This window comes from Caretta caretta, chromosome 2 (assembly GCF_965140235.1).
Source record: "Caretta caretta isolate rCarCar2 chromosome 2, rCarCar1.hap1, whole genome shotgun sequence".
NCBI lineage: Eukaryota > Metazoa > Chordata > Testudines > Cheloniidae > Caretta > Caretta caretta.
In genome coordinates, this window is record NC_134207.1 from 105478489 (window position 1) to 105498424 (window position 19936).

At 41.0% G+C, this 19936-nt stretch overlaps 1 protein-coding gene across 1 annotated transcript; it reads left to right on the forward strand.

Moving 5' to 3' along the window:
• The first annotated feature begins 72 nt into the window (after nucleotides 1-72).
• Nucleotides 73-16753, forward strand: RBFA (ribosome binding factor A). The gene is made up of 7 exons (XM_048840051.2): nucleotides 73-305; nucleotides 1254-1296; nucleotides 3188-3364; nucleotides 8162-8274; nucleotides 9552-9636; nucleotides 12043-12116; nucleotides 14985-16753. The coding sequence occupies exons 1-7, from the start codon at nucleotides 88-90 to the stop codon at nucleotides 15379-15381; spliced, it is 1107 nt and encodes a 368-aa protein (XP_048696008.2). The 5' UTR covers nucleotides 73-87; the 3' UTR covers nucleotides 15382-16753.
• Nucleotides 16754-19936: the final 3183 nt, after the last annotated feature.

The following is a 19936-nucleotide window of genomic DNA, read 5'->3' on the forward strand; positions in this document are numbered from 1 at the left end:
CGCCCCTGCCCGCTAGGGGCGCGGCGCGGCGCAGGGAGGCCCGCCTGCTGCTCCCTGCCCCAGGCCCGGAGCGCGGCTCGCTGCGGCATGTGGGGCTCGCGGGCCGGCCGGGGGCCCCGGTGGCCCCAGCTCCGAGCGATCGCACCCGGCGGGGCCGAGCGGCGGAGCGCGGCGAGTGGCGGCGGCGGGGCGGAGGCCGGCGCGGGTGCTCTGCTGCCGGGCGGCCCCCGGGGCCGGGCCCTGCACGGGTCCGGCGCCCTCGGCGGCTCCAAGAACCTGCTGAAGAAATTCGCCTCGAAAACCAAGTAAGTGCCCGGCCCGGGCTGGCCACCCCTCTCCGGGGCGCTCCCTTCCCCCAGCGCCGCGGAGCACGGGCCTCCCCGGGCAGCGACCTCCCCGCGCCTGCCTTGCAGCGCCGGCAGCCTCCGATCCTATGGCTGAGCGCTCGTGTCTACACCGGCGCCCCCTTCCAGCTGTGTGCAGGGACGCTTCTTGGTTAATACGAAGCCGTGCTATGAATTCTCTCCCCTCTGCTGCGGAAGATCCTGCTTTATGTTGTTTACACTTGAGCCGTTTTGCGATGAGACTTAAAAGAAAATCTTCCTCGTGCAGATTGTCCTGGCTTGAGCACACCACCCCAGGTGGCTGGCTGTTCCCGTATTCAGTGGAGAATGAAGTGTTGAGTACCTGCTAGCCCTAGGTATTTGCAGTAAAAGCGACTTAATCTACAGTATGCATACTGCTAAACTCCCAAACTATAAGTATTCTCGGACAAAAACGATACTAAAGTGGAGTAAAGATTGAGGGGATTGATAATTTAGGGCAAAATACATTATAGGGATGTTTTGTAATTATCCGCAAACCAAGTGCATGGAAATGCACATGGAGGTGAGTCAAACCACCCTAAATCTAATGATCCTGCAGTAACTGTAATAAGACATTTTAATAGTTGTGGTCCCAGATTAAATTTATTTGTAAAGACATGTTAGGTTCCTTTCATTCCCCCTCTTCTTCGTGGGGTCTCTACATAGTCTTGTTGTTTGTTTGCTTGCTTGCCTCACTAACTAAAGTAAAACAGTTTGTACACTGAGCACACTTGATGCAACCTCATTGAGAAACTAACAGATTCCTTTAATGCCATTTTATGTATGAAGGTGTTTTTTCACAGTAGAATGGCACTTTCATACACACGTATGCCTAATATTTCTTTACAGTTTTTAAAAAGTAAAAATTTTTCTTTTCTCTTTTTAAAGAAAGAAGTTTTGGTATGACAGTCCTACATTGGGGTCTCATCTGGTAAGTGCAAATTTTCAGAATTTGAAGTGTCATCTTTGTGTCAAGTGGGGCAAATGTATGCTTTTACCAGCATATGTAACTTTTGAAATGCATTTATTTACTACCACGAAACATCAGAATTTTAGAAATGAAGACTAGCAATCTAGAAAAGGAGTACTTGTGGCACCTTAGAGGCTAACCAATTTATTTGAGCATAAGCTTTTGTGAGCTACAGCTCACTTCATCGGATGCGTAAAGTGGAAAATGCAGTGAGGATGTTTTATACACACAGATCATGAAAAAATGGGTGTTTTATCACTTCAAAAGGTTTTCTCCCCCCCCACCCCACTCTCCTGCTGGTAATAGAGTGGGGTGGGGGGAGAGAAAACCTTTTGAAGTGATAAAACACCCATTTTTTATGGTCTGTGTGGATAAAACATCCTCACTGCATTTTCCACTTTATGCATCTTATGAAGTGAGCTGTAGCTCACGAAAGCTTATGCTCAAATAAATTGGTTAGTCTCTAAGGTGCGACAAGTACTCCTTTTCTTTTTGCGAATACAGATTAACACAGCTGCTACTCTAAAACTAGTAATCTAGTTATTGACAGAATACATGGAGCAGTATTGTTCTGTAATAACACCATAAATGTGCCTGATCCTCTACGGACCTAGGAAGACAAATTTCTGTCCTGAGGAGTTTAGTCTTAGGTTCTGATCCTGCAAACACTTACGCACATGAGTAATTTTACACATACGAATAATGCCATTGAATGTAGCTCTGTCAGCAGAAACTGGGATTTAAATTAGGCATAATATAAGAGAGTAGAGGAAAGGATGCTGCCGAAAAAGTTGGTTTGGTTTAAATTTAGCACATATTTTGTTAGTTTCAAGCTTTTGGTGTTTATCCTCCTGTTTGTTTTGTTTTTTATAAGGCTAGACACAGTATCTGCAAGCATTTTCACCAAGTGCCTTGGATTTTCTTGCCTGAGGCTCACTGAAAAATCTCACTTTTTAGCCTGGCAGTCACTAAAAGTTTTGCTGTATGTAACCTCCTGTTCTACTTGTAAGGTGGAAGTTCCCTGCCTGATCTCCATACATATTCAGTCCCAGGCAGCAATCTTGCAAATGTATGAGTAGTCTTATTTAAATCAGTAGGGACTTTTCAAATTGCATAAAGTTAAGCATGTGAAGAGTTTGCTGGATCCGTCGCCCTGGTCTTCAGCACATAGGCTTATAAACATAGCTCAAAAGCTTCCACCAACAGAAGTTGGTCCAATAAAAGATATTACAACACCTACTCTGTCTTCCTTACAAACAAGGGTGAGTTTGCCATCTGGGCTCTTGGGCTGTGGATACCTATCCACAAGAAAGTGAACTGTGAAACCCTGCAGCAACCTTCAGATTGTAATTAGTTTAAGTTCCTATTGATAGGAGCCAAATGCAAATCAGTGGCCTGTAGATGATAGTTTTAGTATCATATTAACAAGCTTTCCAGTTATCAGGTGTCTTTGTCCCCCCCCATTCAGGATATTCTACTTTTGATTTTTCATGATCTAGCTCTGTTTACATTTAAAGTGCATAAAGAGCATGTTCCAGTTTTAAAGTTGTCCTAAGGCACGCCATATTGCAAAATCTGACCCTTTAGGTTTTATCCAAAGTGCAATTTGAAAAGCAAAGTAACAAAAAAAATAATTTTCCTGATTATATTAACTCCAGTTTAGAACACAGATTTACTGAGCTTTATAGATAGCTAAATTAAAGAAGCTACAAAATAAATGAGAAAATAAATCTTGAATATAATACTTTAAGATCACATTTCTTTGCTGATAAAATTGAAAAGTAGCAGAATTACAAAAACTGTTGTACATTTGTCTAGACTATTTCTTAGTTAATGTTTTTGTTTTTAAAAGGTGTACAAGCCATCCAAGTTGGCCACTATACTAAAGGCTACTCAGCAGAAAACTAGGAAAGAAGACAGCATACGCAAAAAGGTCCTAAACGTCCTCTTGTATAAAGCTGTGACAGACTTGATGAGCACTTGTGAAGTCAGTCAAGAGGTTTGTGACCTCAAGCTGGAACTCACCAAGGCAAGTACAAAAGCTGTAGTTCAAGTGAAGTCACTTTGACTAAGTTGTGGAACAAGATAACGCGATATTCAAAAACAGCTTTTAGGCCCTAGTGCTGTATTCTGATCTATGCAGGTGGACTGCTGCACCATGCAGAGCCTCACTGTCTTCCGTGGGGCTCAGTGGGGGCACAGCAGTTTGCCTGCAAGGATCACAATGCACGATCCGGGCTTTAGGCCATGTCTACATTATGAATACTTGCCAGTGTAGCTATGCCCATATATGATACTTGCAAAGGGCTCCCAGTGGGACGCAGTTTATACCGGCTGTGACTGGGGTTCCAGCGGGGGCCACACTGAGGTTACTCAATTAGGGCAAACTGCAAAGAATGGGGCAGACAATCCCAAAAGCTGGTGGATATTCCAGTTCTTAGATTTATCAAGCCACAACAAAACAGCTTCTACAATACCTTACTGGTTGTACAGAAGCCAAAACACAGTTCCCTTATAGCAACCCCAGACACCCAGTCAAATACGATGAGGATTACTTTAAATCTTATTTATCATATAAGAAAGTTCTACCAATCGCAAAGGATCAGACATATTACTTCTCAAGTTAATGAATATTTCAGATCTTACCCGAATACATGCTTACAACTAATTCTTAACTAAAATTTATTCTTAAAAAAAGAGAATTGGTTAAAAGATCAGTATACATATGGACATGAGTACAGTTCTGAGATCAGTTTCATAGTAGAGATGGAGAACAACAATATACAAAGTTCTCATAATTAATGATTAAAACTAATTTGGAAGGGGATTAAATTTCATGTTTCATGGCTTAAACCAACCTCTAACTATTAGAGATCAGGATGAGATCTAGTGGGACTATCCCACATCTGTGTATTGTGCGATTTATTTATTTTTACACCTTACTGTGAAGCATCTCATACTGGCATGTGTCGGAGACAAGATACTAGACTAGATGGGCCTTAGGTCTGCTCTAGTGTGGGAATTTCTGTGTTTCTAAGTGGTTTTCTGAACCTCTGGGGGGTTCATGCAGTTAGTCTTTAACACAATACAAAATTTGAGAGAGAGGCTCTCATAACCTACTTTTTCTCCTGATATAACTATGTAAGGAATTACTGATATTAGCACATTACACCAAGTCTCGTGCTGATTCTGTCTTCCTCAGGGTTGGAGCGGTGTGTGTGGGTATAGGAGTGATCTCTGAAAAATCTTAACATTTGCTCTGGATTCATATTTGAGGATTCTCTGTTTATCACCACTCTTCATTTCAGCTCTCATGGTCCTGTACTGTTTGCCATCAGATTTCCAGTTAGGAAAACAGGATGGATCCCATCAATACTATTCCATAATTCACTGTAGGGGGTTGATCTCTCTGTGACACTGCGTCCCATAGTCTTCATCGTGATAGTATTATGATGTGATTGACATAATTATGATGTATTTTATGCAAGATAAGTCATGTGAGGTGTCATTGGAAAAGTTATGATTTTCTGAATATGATTATCCTATTTGTATACGTATATCATTTTTGTATCTCAAGTTATGAATATTCACTATGTAACTATTTCAAATGTAGTTACACCTGGGTAACACCCACTGAACAAGATGCTTTCAGTCTAGATACTGGGTGGGGAAGGGCCTATTCAGGGCAGTGAGCCATTAGGGAAAAACTATAGACCTTTGGAGAAGCTTATCTCCCACCTGGTGATGAGCCTTCCTGAGAACACTCCAAAGGCCTGTGAGTAATGGCTGCTATGACTCTACAAGGACATGTGATCAGACCACATGATGCTGGACTCCGTCTTGGAATGTCAATGTTTTTTCACAGACTGGTCTGGGAACCAAGCTTTGAAACAAAGGGTTCCCAGCCTATGCAAAAACTATACAAGGCAGGGAGAGACATCATCTGGTGTTCTTCACTCCCCACACAAGAAGGCTCCTGGAAACACCTGAGGAACAAGGACTGAACTTGGGGAAGTACTGGACCCAGGCTAAAGGGATTTCCAGCCTGTGAATGAAATACCTGGGGTTTCCAAGCTGTAAGCCAGTGCAGCTTGCCCCTTAAGAATCTGTAGCCTGCTTATATCATCTCTTAGGGTGAGAATCAGCTAATTCATATCCAATCTACTCTAGCATATTAGGTTTAGTTTGTGTTTTTTGTTTATTTGCTAAGTAATCTGCATTGATCTGTTTGCCATCCCTTATAAATCACATAAAATCTATCTTTTGTAGTTAATAAACTTGATTTTGCTTTATCTAAACCAGTGAGTTGGGGTAAGTGTATGGGAATCTTAGCTCAAGGGGCAAAGGCTGTTGCATATTCCTCTCCATATTGAGGGAGGGGGTGAACTTTGAGTTTACGCTGTACAGTTCGCTGTGCAGCACAAGTCGGTATAACTTTGGATTTATACTCCAGAGAGGGGCGTGTGCGTGGGGAGTTGGGAGTTTCCTTAGCTGTAGCCTTTCCATTGTTGGTTCATTGCAGGGGCTGGACAGAGAGCCTGCACGTAACTACAGCTGAGTGTGGCCCTATCTGTATGAAGGCTGGTGAAAGTACAGGCTGGAGGGCTTTGCAGCTTGTCACAGCAATACAGTGAGACAGGGAGCCCAGGCTGGTGGGTCAGAGAGCTCAGTGGTACCCAAGTTCCAGGTGGCACCCGAGGGGGGAACCCATCACACTCTCCCTTTTCTTAAGAGATTTATGCAGAGACCAAAACCACGCACCCTCAGCCTACAAATATATTCTTTATATTGCTTGACCAGTAAAATGTCATAATATTCTAGAAGCTTAAGGTTTGTGTGTAGTCTTTAAAAAAAAAAAAAAGAGAGAGAGAGAGAACTACAATTAAGTTGGCTGCGATAATGCTTCCTAGTGCCAGATGAAGAATTGGAGTTTGAATTTTGAACTCATTTTTTGTTCCCTGAGTCAGCTGAAAATGTGTGCACATTGAAGAGATACTGTCCGCTGTGGGCTTGAAGAAATGTATTATTGTTCCTTCTGGCCAGTTTGGATGGGCCTTCCCTTTCCTGGAAGATGCTCCCTATGCTGTTATGTAATGAAGGAAGAGACCACGGTGCTCTTATTGCAGACTGAGCTGTCACACAGATAAGAACTGAAGGGAAAAGACTTCAATATTGATATAATTTTATTTTGCACGTTTATTTTATTAGGCCATTACGAACTTGTGTTATTGAATATTAAGATATAGCTATAAGTGAGTTGTAGTCAGGATGCTTGAAAATACAACAATTAGAGCTGTCAAGCGATTAAAAAAATTAGTCACAATTAAGCGATTAATCCCTGTTAAACAATAACAGAATTCCTTTTAAAAATGTTGGATGTTTTTCATATTTTCAAATATTGATTTAAATTACAACACAGAATACAAAGTACAGTGCCTTGCAAATGTAGAATTATGTACAAAAAACTGCTCTCAAAAATAAAACAATGTAAAATTTTAGAGCCTGCAAGTCCACTCAGTCCTACTTCTTGTTCAGCCAGTTACTCAGGTAAACAAACTTGTTTGTATTTGCAGGAGATAATGCTGCCCACTTCTTGTTTACCATGTCACCTGAAAGTGAGAACAGGCATTCTCATGACACTGGTATAGCTGGCGTCGCAAGATATTTACATGCCAGATGTGTTAAAGATTCATATGTCTCTTAGTGCTTCAACCACCATTCCAGGGGACATGCGTCCATGCTGATGACGGGTTCGGCTCTATAACAATCCAAAGCAGTGCGGACTGACCCATGTTCATTTTCATTATGAGTCAGGTGCCACTAGCAGAAGGTTGATTTTCTTTTTTGGTGGTTCGGGTTCTATAGTTTCCGCATGGGAGTGTTGCTCTTTTAAGATTTCTGAAAACATGCTCCACACCTCATCCCTCTCAGATTTTGGAAAACACTTCAGATTCTTAAACCTTGGGTCGAATGCTGTAGCTATCTTTAGAAATCTCACATTGGACAAAATGCAAAGCAGGTACCAATCTGCAATGAAAGTGTTCTTAAAATGAACAACATGTGCTGGGTCATCATCTGAGACTGCTATAACATGAAATATATGGCAGAATGCGGGTAAAACAGAGCAGGGGACATACAATTCTCCTCCAAGGAGTTCAGTCACAAATTTAATTAATTAATTTAATTAATGCATTATTTTTTTAATGAGCGTCATCAGCATGAAAGCATATCCTCTGGAGTGGTGGCCAAAGCATGAAGGGGCATAAGAATGTTTAGCATATCTGGGATGTAAATACCTTGCAATGCCGGCTACAAAAGTGTCATGCAAATGTCTGTTCTCACTTTCTGGTAACGTAAATAAGAAGTGGGCAGCATTATCTCCTGTACATGTAAACATTTGTTTGTCTGACTGATTGGCTGAACAAGAAGTAGGACTGAGTGGACTTGTAGGCTCTAAAGTTTTACATTGTTTTGTGTTTGAGGGCAGTTATACAACAACAACAAAAAATCTACATCTGTAAGTTGCACTTTCATGATAAAGATTGCACTACAGTATTTGCATGAGGTCAATTGAAAAATACTATTATAATTTTTACAGTGCAAATAATTGTAATAAAAATAATATACACTTTGATTTCAATTACAACACAGACTATTAAATATTTTGGATGTTTTTCTACATTTTCAAAATATATTGTAAATTTCAATTGGTATTCTATTGTTTAACAGTGAGATTAAACCTGCGATTAATTTTTTTTTTTGAGTTAATCGCATGAGTTAACTGCAGTTAATCGACAGCCCTAATAGAAATCTTTGCATTTTACAGGTATCCCTGTCACCAGACTTTTCAGCATGTCGTGTGTACTGGAACCCTGCTGAAAGTGCAGAGGAGGATGATCGTATTGAAAGTATTTTACAGAAAAGTGCCCCACGTATAAGGTACTATTGTGTGCTGTAAAGTTTTGTAAACAATTACTCTGCTTCATAAATATTCACTTTGTCTATTAAGGATCAGAAGGGTAACCGTGTTAGTCTGGATCTGTAAAAGTGGCAAAGACTCCTGTGGCACCGTATAGACTGACAGACTACAAAAGCAGTTTCTCCTCCCTTGGTCTTCATACCTCAACTGCTAGAAGAGGGCCTCATCCTCCCTGATTGAACTAACCTCGTTATCCCTAGCCTGATTCTTGCTTGCATATTTATACCTGCCTCTGGAAATTTCCACTACACGCATCCAACGAAGTTGGTATTCACCCTCGAAAGCTTATGCTCCAATAGGTCTGTTAGTCTATAAAGTGCCTTCGTCTATTAAGAATTTCTGAAGGGAAATTTCTAAGGTATTTTTACAAATCATGAATGTGACTCTCATTAGAATACTTTGGATCAGGATGTTGGACATCTGCACTTCTAGATATTTTGAGCCAGATTATCTCCCTTGATGAGCTACACATATGGGCTGCGTACTGGCCATAACTGGCCACCTGAAAATTCCACTCATGGGGTGCTTTCAATCCATGTATAGCTAGCATACCCAGCTCTGCTGAGTAGGATGTGGCTGGAATGCCACTTCACTTTGCTAATTGTTAGCTTGTAAAAGGTAGTCGCTTGGGGCTGCTATAAACTACAGTGCGGCCAGGGCTGGAACTGTACAAGGCAGAAAATCAGAGAGCTGCAACTGCCTGCCTGTCTTTTTCTCCTTCACTGAGTTTTTACTGTAAATCAGTGTATTATTTCTATATATTCCTGTAAACCTTTTAGCTGTAAAGAAAGGGATTAATTTTCTCAAGTTCAAAAAAAGTAATTTAGACTGTGTAACTTTTTTGCATATACAGAAAATCCTGTGTACATGGGAGCCCTAGAAAATACTCCAGCCGCCCTACTATGTCACTTCTTCGTGTATGTACACATAAACACACTTCACTGTGTTCTTCAGTAACATCACTGTAGTCTTTGCTTCAGTAAATGTCCTATAGTCTACATCCTTATCCAACAAACTAGATCTAACTTGGACTTTGACTTGAGAAATTCTATTTTTCTAGTAGCCGAATGTGCTAGACCATTAATCTATAGTATAGTCCTTTGAAATACTAGAATTTATCATCTGAACTGATACCCTATAAACTTTGCAAACAGTACCCATGCTTCACAATGTAAATATTGCATCTGTCTTAAAGATGTAAGATTGCTCATATCTGGGGGCATTTTATTTTTTTCAGACATCTTTTGATTACCCATCAGGTCCTGAGAACTGTTCCTCCAATAGTGTTTGTTAAAGACAAAGAAGCTGCAGCTATAAAAGAGGTAAGATACAATCGCTGACTCAGTGTGTAAATATCACATGTTGCAGTGTGTTTCGGAACAGATATGTAAGAACGCGGAAGGCTTAATAGGTGTAATGTTTAAATAGACATGTAGTTGCTCACTAGACTTGGAAAACAATTTAAATTGAAACCCAATTCCCCGTCTCTGACAACAAGCTTTTTAATGTTTTGATAAGGGTCTCCAATTATTTTGATACTTTGTGGATAGTGGAAAGTAGAGCTATCTTTTTCATTAGTTTTGTTGACTTTATCTATAAAAACTTTTGAAGAGAAGAACACTGTCTAAAGATGTTTCCGGAAGATAGACTGGTTAATCCAGGAGAGAGACGCATCAAATAACCTCAAATGAAAGACAGGAAACTACTGTCTTTATAACCTTATGCCAAAAAGGAAGCAGAGCAGTGATGATGGTGACCAGCTGGCTAACTGCATTGCAGCTGGTTCAACTGTTACTTTGTTTTAAAAGGCGCTGGAATCTAATGGAGAGAAACAGGGATATTGTATATTGAGGATAATATCTAGCTAAAGGTAGCAAGCTTGCAGACTAGTGGAAGTACTTTGAGAATAGTAATGTCTTCTAGGAATTCATTATTATTGAGCATGAGAGGAGGTAATATTAGGATTGTGAGATTCCCATGAGGTAGAGAGCACAGTGATACTTGGGAGTCTTTCGAAGAATGAATTGAACTAGAGGATAACAACATTAAAAATTGAGCTAATTCATGGGGTCCTGTGACTCAAATTAGCAGACTGTTGGACTCTTACTATCTTACTACCTTACTCTTACTATCAGGTTAAAAACCGAGTCTCAGAGTCACAAGAGCATCCATTGCACAACTAGCAACCTTGGAAGAGGCAGAGAGAGAGTGTTTCATTTCTCACCAATGCACTAGGAATACGAAGTGAACAGCTGAATTTCCTCTGATCAGTGAGGGTGTCTACACTGCAACTGCAGTTGTGCCTCCCAGCCCAGGTAGACAGACTTGCACTAGCTTAACTTGAGCTAGCATGCTAAAAATAAGCGTGAACATAGCTCGGACTAGCCACCTGAGCTCGGACCCAATGGGCCGGGTGGGCTTGGTGGACTCGGGTGGCTAGCCTGACCCATCACCCATGGCACAACTTCCACACTGCTCTTTTTAGAATTCTCACTTGAGTCTGTCTACCTGGGCTGGAAGGACAAAGCCAGCTGCAGTGCAGACATACCCAAAGGTAGTGATAAATCCAGAAAACGTTTTTTGTTAGCATACGCCACCACCTCAGTGAGAGTGCTTTTCTACCCCACCAACAACAGGTGTCGTAATAGGGCAAAGTTTAGGCATATTAATGCTCGGTTTTGGGTTGTTTAGTCCTCTGTCTCAGCTTGCAGATATAATTCCTTCATCTTTCCAGAAGTAACACAAGGATTTATCAACAACCTAACAGTGATTATCAGAACATCCAGAAGGAGCTTTAAGTCTCTACTACAGGACCCAACCTTCAAGTCCATTTTTATATGCAATCTGTACTTCAAATAAACTAAAAACCAGACACCAACCCCCAGTAGAGGAAACTTTACATCTTATAAGAGGGGAGAAAGACTATTACCTTCAGAAAGACTAGACTATTATTAATAGAAAGACTATTATTCACCTTCTAATAAAAAGAAAACACGAAAGGAATAAAAAAGCTGACGAGGAAAAATATTAACAGAAAAAGATGATTACAAAACCTAAAATTTGGTAAAACCTTCACAACTAAAGGTAACCTATAATGCACTAGAGATTTACGGTCCTGGACAGACTGATCTCTTCAAAAAACCACAACTACTTATTCTCTTACATACCAGATTGGGCCAGACAATTTTCAAAAGGGGGAAGAGAGTGACAGAAAATTTGAAGTATATGTACACTGGTAAAGGGAAGAACTTAAAAGAATAAAGTGAAATCTAACCTAAAATGAGGAATTCTTAATTAAATTATCTCTCCTATCCACATCAAATATATGCCAAACCCTTGAAAGTCACAGTAGTCCATGAATTAATTATTCCATTTGGTGTAAAGATCCTAGTAAGGTATGTACTTCCTGGCAATTCCATAGACTGATAAGTTAGGTCTCTGTTAGAGCATCCACTCCATCCCAAGTCTAGAGCAAGATTATTCCCTACAGTACATTTCATAGTATTTATTGAGAGGCCTTGTAAATTAAGTGGATGACTTTTATTGAAAATACAGACCATTTTGAAATGCATATTTTCCAGAAACCCAGAAGGAGGCAACTATGATATTCATATGTAAAAGAGACAGATCTGTTTACTGTGTCTCATGCTGGCTTGTTTCCTTTATGAATGTAAACAGAATAGATTTAATAGTGGATATTTGTTTTCTATTTTTTCAATTGTTTACAGATTGATAGGTTATTGGCAATTGCTGACTTTGGACCTCAGGAAGAAAAAGACACTTTGGCTGAAAATGACTTTAGGTGGGTTTTTTGTTTGTTTGTTTATTGAAAGTTTGCAACAAGTATTTTCATTTATGGATATTCGATTAAAAATGGAAAGAATATTTATTTAAAAATACAGAAAATAATTATGCTGTGTGTTTATTTTGTATTTATAGATAGCCGCTATTGTGATATCTAATTGTTAGCATCTTAAGAATTTAGTATAATGGCGTTATGAAAAAAGACACAGGATAGAGTTAGCGTAGTTTAAAGAAATCCTTATATAGACATCTTGCCTTTCAAAAGAGTGACTGACTACGCTATATAAATGTAAAGGGACATTGAGTAGTCAGTCATAACAAAAACCCACCCATAACAAAAATAAAATGTAGGGGGACAGTGTTTTACTTTATATTCACAGTGTCTAGCACAATGAGCCCCACCTAGTGATTAGAGCCACCATGTGACTACAGAATATCTGTGGTATTTTGCTAAGAGCCATCCTTACCTCTCTTACCCCTTACTTTATTAATGTTGAAAACAATTAAAAAACCTAAATTTACATCTTGCTCTTTGTGCTTTGGATTCCTTGTGCATTTCACTCCATCTGGACATCTATTTCATAGTCTGTTTTGCCTTCTGGTTCTTGTGCACTAGCACGGTGCTCCAGTGCACAGGTCACAAGTGCTGCAAGGGAAAATGTATTTAATTTAGCTGTATGGACCTTAGGGTGGCAGTGGGAAATGATTGGAGTAGTGTTTGGGACAGAGTCCCATGAAGAGCAACATGCAGCTCACTATTTTTGGGTTAACTGCACAGATTTAAAAACCAGCAACTTTCTGCTCAGTTGATGGTCTCAGCATTTTCTGTAATCCCAATCTACAGTATGATCTTCTGCAGAGCATGGTGCTTCTGAAGGCAAGATCTATGTGCAGTAAGTCAGGAACCATAAGTCAAATGCCTTTGCCTCATGGCAGAGAAAGATGTTTTTGTTTCAGTAATTTACAGGCTGTAGGCTTCCAGTTTTCTAGATGGTAGGTTCTATAGAAGTGCAGTGTTGTTGGCCCATTGGCTCATGACCTGTGTCTTAGGCTAGGGAGACTTCTGTACTAAATTTTACAGTATATTGAAGGGCATGTCACTTTAGAGCCCAATATTCTAACTATTTATAACATGCTAATTTCCATAATACCTGAAGCCCTAAAAAGTTCTAAAGTAAGTGATATCTGCATCACTCTTTCCCCTTCACAGTAGGTTTTGTTTTTATAGCGGTAATGCTAAGTCAGAGGGCTCATCTACCAAGTTTACTGGTGTAATTTACTGGTATAATTATATTGCTCTAGTTATACCAATATAACTGCCCCTGTGGACAGTCTTACTCTGGAATAAGCAGTGTAGTTATACCAGTATATTTCCCCATGTAGACAAGCCCTGAGTCTTGAATTTTCCTCTGAAGATGGTTTAAAGAAAAAAAAAAATTCTAATCCCTTGTGGAACTTAGCTGAACAAACTATTTAGAATGATGGTGATACCAGGCTGAGTGCTATCGGAACCTTATTTTCAGACCGGAAATAAGGTGTAAATTTTTAATGGTGAGAGCAATTAACCATTGAACAATTAATCAAGAGTCATGGTGGATTCTCTATACTAGGGCCTTATCAAATTCACGGTCCATTTTGGTCAATTTCACGGTCATAGGATTTTAAAAATCGTAAATTTCATGATTTCAGCTATTTAAATCTGAAATTTCATGGTGTTGTAATTGTAGGGGTCCTGACCCAAAATGGGGTTGTGGGGGGGTCACAAGGTTATTGTAGGGAGGATTGCAGTACTGCTACCCTTACTTCTGCGCTGCTGCTGGCAGTGGCGGCTGCCTTCAGAGCTGGCAGCTGGAGAGCGGTGGTTGCTGGCCGGGAGCCCAGCTCTGAAGGCAGAGCCGCCGCCAGCAGGAGCAGCGCAGAAGTAAGGATGGCCTAGGTATGGTACTGCCGCCCTTACTTCTGTGCTGCTGCTGGCGGGGTGTTGCCTTCTGAGCTGGTGCCCAGCCAACAGCTGCCACTCTCTGGCCACCCAACTCTGAAGTCACCACAGAAATAAGGGTGACAATACTGTGACCCCCCCCAATAACCTTGTAACCTTCCTGCAATTCCTTTTTGGGTCAGGACCCCCAATTTGAGAAATGCTGGTCTCCCCTGTGAAATCTAAAAGCACACAAAAGACCAGTTTTCACAGTCCATGATGCATTTTTCATGGCCATGAATTTGGTAGGGCCCTATTTATAACTGACAATTTTCAGATCAAGTTTGGATGTTTTTCTAAAAGATCTGCTCTAGGAATTATTTTGGGGAAGTCCTGTGGCCTATGTTATACAGGTCAGACTAGATCAGAGTTTTCAAACTATGGGTCGGGACCCCAAAGTGGGTTGCGACCCCCTTTTAATGTGGTTGCCAAGACTGGTGTTAGTCTTGCTGGGACCCGGGGCTGAAGCCAAAGCCTGAGCCCAACTGCCTGGGGCTGAAGCTAAAGCCAGAGGGCTTGAGCCCTGGGCAGCGGGGCTCAGGTTACAGGCCCCCCACCCAGGGCTGGAGTCTTTGGGCTTTGGCCCCCCTGCCCGGTGCGGCAGGGCTTGGGTGGGCTCAGACTTTGGACCACCTCCTGGGGTAGTGTAGTAATTTTTGTTGTCAGAAGGGGATCGTGGTGTAATGACTTTTGAGAACTGCTGGACTAGATAATCACAATGGTCCCTTCTGGCCTTAGAATCAGAGAGTCTAAAAAGTTTTCTCTGTTTCCCTCTGATTTCACATGAAGATCTCTTGATAAAGAAGCTTAGTAAAGGTCATTGTACCTTTAAAGTTTCATAGTACAGTTTACCATGTGCCTCTTAAGAAAATCCTTTTCTTTTCGCAGTGAATCAGAGTCTTCTGCATCATCTTCTGACATGGCAGCTTCGTCCATCCCAGCTAATCTTTTTGGGATTGATCATGAAGTGCTCAATAAGCAAATAATGGAGTACAAAAAAATGAAAAAGGTGAAGGACACAGAAGGCATTGGGTGGGCAGAACAGCAGCAGGTGCAGCTGGCTGCGATACAAAAGCAAAAGCAAATGAAAAAGAAGAAAATAAGGGATCCCTTTGAGAATGATATCACACCACAGAAATATTTACTGGACAAATATAGTGAAGATTCTTTGGATGGTGACATTGCACCTTCTCAAGATAGTGAACTGGAGTATGAAGTACAGGAAGTGGTAGATGAACTAAAGGTAGATGATGACAGAAATCAATCTACTACAAAACTTACTTGAAATTAAAAAGCCTTTTTAAAAAAACAGAACAAAAACCTGTTGGTAAAGAATTGTACTGGAGTAACCACTGAATTACAACTCCTGTGCTGCTTATTCACCACCTCCTTTCCATCTTCTCCAAAATATGTGGAAATTAATCAAATAGTACAAGGTTTCTTGGGAAAATAACTTTTAAAATCCTGCTTATAATAAATGTGAGAAGGTGAGCCCTTCTGAAGTCACAAATAATCAAGGTATTGGAAATATTATGGTTGTCAAAAGTAAAATACCCTTATCAGCTTTATACTGAGATGAAACTTCTTGTAAATACGTTATGAACCACCCAAAAACTTCATTTCCTTTGCCTTGATAAAAGTGCAAGGAACTGTCAAAGATGAAAATATTTCAAAGAACTTGATTATATTACAGTAGAAACATGCTAAACTACATTTCAGTAACCTGCAAACTTTGTATATGCACAAAAATGTGCTTTCCCTACTTCTCAAAGATTTAATAGCATGCTTTGTGCTGTGATCTCATATTACTAAGGCTTAGTTTTACAAACCATGTATAAGTATTGAAGTATTACATATAAAACTACTAAAATAGACAAATTACCATTATGACTTCCGTACAGTCAGGCAAGATTCAGGCTTCAAGAGAGACCTTTTTTGCTGGGAGTAGAATGAGTGGTCATGGCCTATGTACTTATTTCATTCTTCATTTATTTAAAATATACACGTTTCCTGTTTCTAACTTTGAGCAGGGATGGACATTAAACAGCTCACAATTTGCAGAATTTTAGAAAGCAACTGATATCCAAACCTTCAGCTAACCATCAGTTTTTCTTGTAATGCTCCTTCCCCTTGGGGCCTTGTTTTCACTAAGAAAAAGGGTGTGTTTTGACAGTGTACTAGCCCTGATCTACATTACAAACTTATGTCATATAATTAAATTACTCAGGGGTGTGGAAAATCCACACCCCTCAGTGACACAGTTATACCAACCTAACTCACAGTATAGACAGCATATGTTGAAGGGTGGGCATCTCCCATCAACGCACCTACTGCTTCTCGGGGAGGTGGAGTGCTTACACCAAAGGAGAAGGTCTCCCATCACCATAGTATCTTCACTAAGGGCTACAGCTGCAGCACTGTAAGTGTAGACAAGCCCTTAGCTATAGTATTAGCTGGTGAAGGTAAACCCTAGGCTTCCCCAGGAATGACCTTAACCATCTAACACGTTAAAACTACAACCTGCCTTGTCTCCTCTTGGATATTAAACACATGGTAGTCAACACATTACAGTAGGAAAAAAGGTAGGGTATTTAATATGGTCTGTATCTCTAACTCCTCTCCAAAACATTAAAAATTCTCTGAGCATGTAACTTGAATGACAGTTGAGGCATCTCTTTCCTAGAAGAAAAAAGGTGTGTTATTAACTTGAGTTAGCTAACTCAAGATAAAATCCTAGTGAAGGCACAGTAGTTTGTAGTTTTCATATGAGTTAGCAGGTAGAGTTAAAGACTAGATGAGTGTAAATAAGGCTTATTCACTACTTCTAGCCTCATGATGACCAAAATGGTGTAGTCTTTCTGATGGTTTCACAAATGTCTCCTTCTCCCTCTCCACTTCTTTTTGCACCTCAAAGGGAAGCCAATCTGAACAAACCTTCCTTACATAGGCACAAAGGCTGACGTATTTGCTGTTATCTGGCCATTACATTTAGAAGTCTAATTTTTCCTCATCGAGTAACTTGATACCCGGCTAGGTTTATCTGCAGAGCCTGTTAACTTCTGTTGTTTCCCTTCCCCATCTCAAGTATAGGATCTAGATATATAAATTTTCTTCATCTACAGGTTTTTTCCTACAGCAGAGTTTGTGATGTTTTATTTGTTCACATAATTCAGTAATTCACAAGGGGTCTCCTGCTTGCTAGTGCGAATCAGCAAGGTTCCACTACAAGGAGATTGGTTGGGTTGTGTCTGCACTGTGTTCTAACGTTCCGTGCTTGGGACATATGAACTCTTTTTCCCTGAGTACATCCACCAGTACAACATTCTTCTAAGATCCTTCTATTTGGGCCAATTCAATGTTGACTCCCCTTTTTCATGAGGATTATTTTTTGCCCATTTCATTTTACAGATTAGGGTCAGATTTTTAACATTGTACAAAATCTCAGTGTCTCTTTGGGCGTAATACAAACAAAAATACACACACACACTAACTGAACTGACAGTCTTAGGTTCTGCTCTCGGAAGAGTATGGCAAACATTTTTAGTCCATAATTTAATATCACACCAGACAAAAAACAAAACTTGTCAACCAAACACCACAAAGGGATGTGCTGATTATTACTATTTTTTAAAAAAGAAAATAGCTTTGCAACAGTGGCACCAATGTTAGTTTGAGCAATGAGGTATTCCTTTGGAGGAAGGGTTGAAGAAAGGGTAAAGCACTACTATAAACATTACTGTAGATAGTATCCTCATAAAAATACTAATTGAGGCCATGACTCAGCACTTCATTTAAGTACATGCCTAACTTTAAGCAATTGAATGTTTCCACTGACTTCAGTGTGCTTAACCACCGTCTGGAATCGAGGCCTGGTAGTCCATACAGTCAGTCAGTCTCTCTCTCTCTTTTAAATTTCTTGCTGTAGCCAAATGTATGAACTAAGGACAATTTTAGTTGTCTTTCCAGCTAAATTCCAACCTGCCCGTCCCTGGGCATATACCTTGTTCAACACTGGTTATCTGCTCCTCCAGCCCAGTGGAACGCTCAACAACAACAGTAAAGCCTTGTCGGCATGGGAGACTGAACTTTCTCTGTGGGTGATCCAAGACCTAAGTACCATCACAAACTTTACCCCTTTCCACTCCCAGTGCAAGGTACATTTCTTTAATCCTGCCTTACGTAACACATAGCAACAGGTATATATATAAGACTGTCCACCACACATGTTTTTCCCTCTAGGGAGAGAATGAGAGAACCAACAACAGGTGACAGGTGTGAAGTCACATAGCTTAATGCTCTACGGGAAGGCCCTCAGACAATACGGTACATGAATAGACGGTGGCTCAGGTAAAAGAGCCCTTTTACCCCTCTAAGCTTCCTCTCAGGCCATTTGCCTGTGAATATCGGGTAATCCTGGCTGCTTTTCTTAACCATTTTAAGGGCCCTGCAGATCTCTTCAAAACCCACCCATTGCCTACACCTCCAACTTCTGAGTTTGAAAACCTAGTACTAAACTTGTATTTAACCAGTTTGAACAATAGCATTCAGCAACTGGCAGTGCTTTCCTTCCTGCTCACAGTCTAGCTCCCTGATCCTCTCTGGATCCTGCTTCCTTTCACCCCAGAGCCACCAGACAACCTGCAGATTCAGCTCCCCACAAATTCCAAACAGACAGTCTCAATGGACTCCATCCAGGAGTTCAGTCCTCTGTGTCTCCATGTACCCAGCAGCATGTATTCTTTGCTCTTCATCCAACAATGTACCCTATCATACAATTTTGCTTAACGGTTATCCTATAACAGCATTTCTTATCCTACAATTTCAAGATAACATAGTCCCTTCTGCACATCATCTAGTCACTGGAGTCCTAGGGAAAATGCCAGATATCTGAAATAGAAGCAAAGCAGGCCTAACCACCAGACCTGACCTCAGGCCTAAACTACACCTTTCTAATAATGGTGTATGCCTATGAATCCTGGTTTAGAGAGGAACAGCTGGTTCCAGCCACTTCTGCCTGCACTGAGAGGCGCATCACCACAGCCAGGTTGCTCAAGAAAGGGAGGAACTACTACCTAACAACTAGTAGCTACAGGCAAGAGAAGTCCATTCTGAACTTGATAGTAGAGAAACAGATGGAAAAACGAAGTACGATGGAAAAGGGGCAGGCAGAGGAAATCCTATATACACTAACGACTCAGAAGAGACTGACAGCAAGAGGAAAGAGTCATATCAAGATACCTGGAGATAACTAAAAGGGAAAGCAGGTCCAAAAAGAAATACAGAAAGATCTTTGATAGGGTTAACAAGTCTTGCAGATGGGCGTGAAGCCGAAGATGTGGTGTATCTTGACTTCAGCAAGGCCTTTGATACTGTCTCACAGGGCTGCCTTATAAACAAACTAGGGAAATAAACCTAGATGAGCTACTATAAGTTAGGTGCATAACTGGCTGGAAAACTGTTTCCAGAGAATAGTTATCAGTGGTTCACAGTCAAGCTGGAAGGGCATATCAAGTGGGGTCCCACAGGTATCAGTTCTGGGTCCAGTTCTGTTCAATATCTTCATGATTTAGATAATGGCATAGAGCAGGGGTGGGCAAACTACCACAGGGATGGGCCACATCTGGCCTTTCAGATGTTTTAGTCCAGCCCTCGAGCTCCCACCGGGGAGGGGGGTCGGGGCTTATCCCGCTCCAACCCTCCAGCTGGGGAGCGGGGTTGGGGGCTTGCCCTGCTCTGCACGTGCCATGAATCTGTGGGCTCCCAGAAGCAGCCGCATGTCCCCACTCCGGCTCCAATACATAGGGGCAGGCAGGGGGCTCTGCACACTGCCCCCGCCCCAA